This window comes from Vidua chalybeata, chromosome 6 (genome assembly GCF_026979565.1).
Source record: "Vidua chalybeata isolate OUT-0048 chromosome 6, bVidCha1 merged haplotype, whole genome shotgun sequence".
Classification (NCBI taxonomy): domain Eukaryota; kingdom Metazoa; phylum Chordata; class Aves; order Passeriformes; family Viduidae; genus Vidua; species Vidua chalybeata.
In genome coordinates, this window is record NC_071535.1 from 23,423,591 (window position 1) to 23,429,749 (window position 6,159).

At 43.3% G+C, this 6,159-nt stretch overlaps 1 protein-coding gene across 1 annotated transcript in view; it reads right to left on the minus strand.

Moving 5' to 3' along the window:
• Positions 1 to 2,311: 2,311 nt before the first annotated feature.
• Positions 2,312 to 6,159, minus strand: part of LIN52 (lin-52 DREAM MuvB core complex component) — a 78,915-nt gene continuing 75,067 nt past the window's right edge. The window contains exon 6 of the mRNA XM_053945347.1: positions 2,312 to 2,367. Within this exon, the coding sequence (XP_053801322.1) occupies positions 2,366 to 2,367 (2 nt within the window). The 3' untranslated portion in view covers positions 2,312 to 2,365. The remainder of the gene's footprint in view (positions 2,368 to 6,159) is intronic.

Here is a 6,159-nt window from a genome sequence, read left to right on the forward strand (position 1 = left end):
GACCACTGTCAGGATATAAAGGTATAGACATAGGGGCTTTGCTGATATATACTGAAGTTTCGTATACATCAGTATTTACTTGTATTAATCAATACCTGTCTAACTAATTTCTGGCAATATTTTCAGCCTGTCTTCACCTGAAAAAATTCTGGCTTTATGTAAGCTTTCCTCAGCTCCATGACTCAGATGGTGTCCTGGGGAGAGAAACATTAGAAACCTTAAATTCTCTCACATTTTTCTGATCCAGCTCATCTTTTTCCTTTTCCATAGTTCATTTGTCTTATACTTGGGGCTGAACTTTTCTACTTCTCCCATTTGTTTGCGAATCTATCCTTCATCCAGGCACACGTACTGGGCTGACTTGGTTCTTTCTTCAGTCCTAGCTTTACTTCAGCCTTCTCCTGTGTCCTGGACAACTTGAATCTCAGTAGAAGCAATGTTTGTTGTTAACCCCTTAGTCTCTAAAGTGTTACTTCTCCATTTCTATTGCAGAAGCATGCTCTTTGTTGTCTCTGTCAGCACTGGGTTCAAAGCTGTCCTTGTCTAGACAGACCTCAGTGGATAAAATTGCCTTAAAAAAAGATGGAGGGCAACTTTTTACATGGGTAGACAGGGAGAGGGCAAGGGAGAATGGTTTTAAATGGAATGAGGAGAGATTTAGATTAGATGCTAGGAAGAAATTCTTTACTGAGAGTGTAGTGAGGCACTGAACAGATTGCTCATAAAAGTTGTGGATGCCCCATCCTTGGAAGTATCCAAGGCCAGGCTGGATGGGACTTGAAGCAACCTGATCTAGTGGGTGACATCCCTGCTTATAGCAGGGGGTTAGAACTAAATGATCTTTAAGGTCCCTTTAGACCCAAAACATTCTGTGATTCTCTGATGATTGAAACAGATAAGTCAGACCTGATCTCCCTATGCTCTTCCATCTCCTCTACAATGGCTTTGAGTTCTTCCAGCACTGCATCGGTTATCTTGGTCTTCTCTGCAGTGCAAGTGCATGCAGCTCCTGCCTGTCTCCTTTCAAAACTTACATATGTAAACATACTTTGAATAAAAGTCTCTCTTAGTATGTTTTTATTTTAGCTGTGTTCTTAAACTTTGAGGAGCACTGGTGATCCACTGAAGTCACAGTCACTGGACATTTTTACATTATCCTTCCACCATATGTTACACTGTAGATGGATATAAGACATGATAATGCTAATATTACAAGAAGAGACACTTGCTGTATTAATCAAAGCTGCTGAGACACGAAGACTGACCAGAGCTATCTGCCTACAGATGTTTTAAATTCTCTCTATCATAAAAAGTCTTCAAACCAAGGCTGGAAGTTTGTAAGTGATGATCTATAACTCATCCAGAAGATATTGGCCTGATGCAGAAATTATTTGGTTTTGTAGCCTATTTTATCTCAAAGTTCAGGCTAGAAGGTGGTAATGTTTCTTTCAGGCCCTAAAATCTTGAACTCCATGAGGCTCCATAGTGTCTGATGGGGATGTTCTCTCTATATAAAAGCCTTCCCATATAAGAAGCTTCTGATGTCAAGTGTCCTATTGAATATATATTTTTCTTTACATGTCAGTCTATCGATCTCTAAATAATCAAAGATACAAAGTACATGATGACAGGAGATTATGGCACCTGTCATGCCCATGGCCAAATGCTCCCAGTTGGCAGCTGCTGGCTGAGTTACTGCAGCCCTGAGCAGACCTCTCTGTTTCCGCCTGCTCTGAATCATGCTGGTAGTTTTGAGCTCACCTCTTAACCCCTGGGTAAAATCTTCATCCTACTGAAGACAGCAGGACCTTGGTCACTGACATTTAACAGAGCTAGGATTTCACTTTGCTTCGCACTTCTGACATTTTCCTTTTTTTCCATTATACCTCTCTTTCTCTCCTGACGCAGATGCATCCATATTTCTTGTATTTTCTCTCTGGCTGAGCACCTCCATTCATGCCACATGGAGCATCCAGCTGCTAGGACTCAGCCATGCTGCACCACAGGCAGTTCCTCTGCCCTGCAGTTTCCTGTGGCAAGGTCAGAGTAACTCAGGATACCTCTCCTCTGGCACCTTTCTGCTTGAGGTGTTGGGTGGCTCTGCTCTGCTTAGGACAAGGGGTTAAACAAAACCTTTTCTGCATGGGGCTGCTGAGCAGTTAAGGGCTGGATATCAGAGCTTTCTTTTAGCTGAATATATCAGTAACTTCCAATTGCCTGGAAATCAGAGGAGAAAAATGTAACCCTTTGGGCCAGTCTGGAGTGGGTGCTGCATGTCATAGTCCCATCACATCTGGTTCACCTCCTCTCTCTGGGCAGTGCTGGATAGGGCAACTCCAGAGGTTTATTGCCACTTTTTTCCAATTCCTGAAACAGAAGAGAATATTATTCAACGGATAAATGTTTATATCTCATTTTTAAAGAAGCTTACTCTAAATTATTTTTATAGCAAGCTAGACCCATATGTAGACATGCTTTTAATTCTCCTGGAGCAACTGAACTTATTTTTGTTCAACCAGTGTCAAGAGTTCCAGTGTTGATTTATTAGAAAATAACAGAGCAGCAAGACTGGGGCTTTACCATGTGGACTAAAGTCTGTTCAGGAGACATAATTTTAAAGTCAGCTAAAGTGTGGCGTAGGAAAGTAATGATGCTTGACCTGGACATCCTAAATGAAGCTGCCATAAATGTATATAAAGATTTGCTTGATTCACCATGAATGTTGGCCACCTCATTACCATTTAATTATAATAATTAATTATAATATAGTTTTTGGCTGAGGATGTCCTGCTCACTTCTAAATAATGCTTTGGCACATGAGTACTTTAGTTAAGTTATACATGGTATCAAAGGGGTTTGTCTGATGCATTTTCATTTAGCTATATTAGGTGTTCCCTTTTCTTAGTTTGTGAGAAAGAAGAAATTTGAGGGTCAATTTGATGTCCTTTCCATCATCAGATAATAAAATACTCTGCCTTGTTTAAAGAAAAGTATGTATTTGTGTTAGGGGGGAAATCCCAGGGAGATCTGGTTTCATTACAAGGTATGGAATCTTTAAGGAAAATAAATATATAGGAAAATATTTCTAGATTCACCTTCTGTCCATAGTTGAGTACCTGTCCTGGGGACAATATGCAAGACAAAGTATCTAAAGCAGCTTTCTAGCCAGTCCATGGCCTGGGTTGCAGTCTGCTCTGCCTGTTCTGCATCCTGAGCTTCAGGATGGATCTGGGCTGATTGGTGAGGGACAGCAGAAAAATAATGAGATATCTAGAAAGTATACATTTCTTTGATCTACAGAGAAGATGACTGAAGTGAGATGTCAACAAGTCTTCAAATACATTTTAAAAAATGTAGCAGTGGTGGTCTTCCAAAATTGTCCACTATATCTACTGAGCATAGCAGATAGACCAGAAGCATTATGGCAGATGGCTTTGTCTGCAGCAAGGCAGCAGGAGAAACTCCTTAACAGTTAGGAAGGTGTCAGAACACGATGCTGATCCTCTTTAGGGCAGGCATTAGGATAGGATGCCTGTCTTGGAGAAACTTCACTGGGTAGGTTTAAGGACAAGTTTCACATGTCTCACATGATTGGCTCATGTATTTGGGAAGACAAGTGGCTTTTTCCCCAAAGGAAGCAAACTTGCTTTCCAGATCCTAATCATTAACTAAAGAAAAAATTATTTTGCCTATAAAATTGCATCAATAATCTCAAAACTGCAAAGTGAACCTAAAATGATGCTAGGTAATCTAAGCAGCCTGAAGCTCTGATGCTGTAAAGAATTGCTCTTACTCATGCCACATATTGCTAGTGAGGATATTTCCAATTTCATTGTTTCCCTTTCTCTCTTTGGCACCACATTTACTTTTCATGCATGGAAGGAGACGTCTGAGCAGGTAAAGGTGTGTTCTATTGATTTACCAGATGTCTTTCATGAAGCTGGCTGTGAGGGAACTTGGCATCTTCCTGGTTTTGGCAAATGTGCTTACCTATAACCCATGCAAATGGCACCTTGCCTGTGAGTGTGCCTTAGGCTGTATTTGGAAGAAGCATTCCAGTGAAATTTTTCCTCCAGTGCACCCACAGTTTGGTTTGGGTTTCCAAAGGTGGGGCACACAGACAGTCTCAAAGTGATTTAACAAGGTAGTGGAATCAGCTACGACCCTCTTCACCGCATCACTGCCATTGAGGATGTGTGTGGAGGCAGGATGCTGCAGCAGCCCCCACCCCAGCACCCATCAGCAGCTGTGGTGCTGCCCTTGCCTACATCCATGCCCTTGCCATGGGGGTCTGACCCTCCTGCAGGTCCAGAACGCAGGTTGTGCCTGGAAGCTGTTTCCCACGTGCAGGGTGTGAAGCTGTGGGAAGGGAAGGGGCACTGTGGCTGGGATGCTGCGTCCGTCCAGGCACAGGGCTTGGGAAGGCAGCAGTGCCCTCTGCCTTGCCCCACTCCTTTTAAGCTTCTCAGGTAGCAGAAAAGGAAATTCACAGCTCCTAGACCTCTGCACTGGGTTCTGTGCTCAAACACCACTCAGGTGCAACTCCTCCTGGCATGTAGCAAGCTCATTTTCCAGGTCTCAGAGGTGATTTTGCCCCATCTGGGTGAGCTTTCTGGGGATTCTCATCCTCAACAGTGGTCTCAAGGACAGACATCACCCAGGTCCCAGGCTGGGCACCATGTCTTGCCCAGCATGAACTTGGTGCCACTGGGAGCTGCCACAACATGTTACAAACGCTGAAGCACAGGGGAATCCACAGAGACATCCTGGGCATGTGACATCAGCTGGGGAAGGAATGCTGGGGCCAGAAGCAATTGTTTGGAGGCTGTGGACTGGTGTAACTTCCACTACGCATGGGCTTGGGACCACTGTAGGATATGGGTAAAAACTGCCTCAAGAGATGGGGTCAGGAACAGATCTTCTTCCCCACAGACACTCAGCACCACATCCTGCCTTCCCCCGGGTCCTGAGAGGCTGCATAAACCCCTGCATACCAAGAAGGGCCAAGACCATCCAGTGGCCTCCTTACTCAGAACCCTTTCAGGAGTGATTTTAATTCGTGTAAATGAGTATTTTTAATTTGTTATACTGGCCTTTATCTCTATTACCATCTCATTTGCTTTTAAACCTAGTTTTGCCATCCTGACTGAATTCCATTTGATGCATTAGGAGTAATTCTCTTCCCAAAGGGTTAGACATTTTCTCTCCACATAAAAGTCGCTTATTTTGGATAAAGAGACGATTAGATTTATCTTTAATATTTTAATGGCAGCCAGGATTATTGGGTGGGCAGCCCCGGTTTCAGTTGTTGTTGGGGGATTAGACTCTAATAAACTCTTCAGATTGGGATTTTTTTCTGTTTTTCACAAAGTACTTGTATTTATTTAAAAAAATCGCTTCTTTTTGAGTCATAAATTCCATTTGCTGTTTCCTATTAGTATTAAATCAAGTTGATTAAATTCATAGTGACTATTTGCACATATATCTTTTTAATTTTAACATCCACAACATAAAATCTTTAATGGTGCAATTTGAAATACCTGCAACAGACATTGCTGTTGCTGTTTAAACAGATGGAAATGAGGATCCAGAGGGAAGGGAGAGGGAGAGAAGAAGGGATGGAGAGATGGACAGACGGATGTTGAAAAGGGTGTGAGCTGACTCTTCCCATCACACGTAATACGAAAGATTTGGGGGTTGATAAGAATATAGAATTTGGAGAAAGCTCCCTCTCCTCAAAATCACCAGCATCCTCTTGGTGAGCAAAAAGACAGTGCAGTCTGCCCAGGGTCGCAAACTCAGTTCACATCACAACCTTTCCAGTGCCAGGCAGCCCCCGGAAGGTGGCATTTGCTTAGAGCAGATGCTTGCGAGGCTGGTGGGGTGCAAACACAAGAAATGAGTGCCCCTCATCCCTCGGGGCTCCACACCCTGCCTTGGCTGTCACGGATCCTAGTTTAGGCTAATCGTAAACTTGGTAATAGAATAAAATGTCAGCAAAGTAGAAATCAATAAGTGTTAATGCTCCGGGACTTTCACTGCTGGGCTCCCCTCTAGGGCTCCCCCCTCCCGCACCATCCTGTCCCTTTGATTTCAGTCCCTTCTCTAATCCCCACCTCATCAGCTCCGGGAAGGGCTGATCTGCAGCAGAAAATCCCT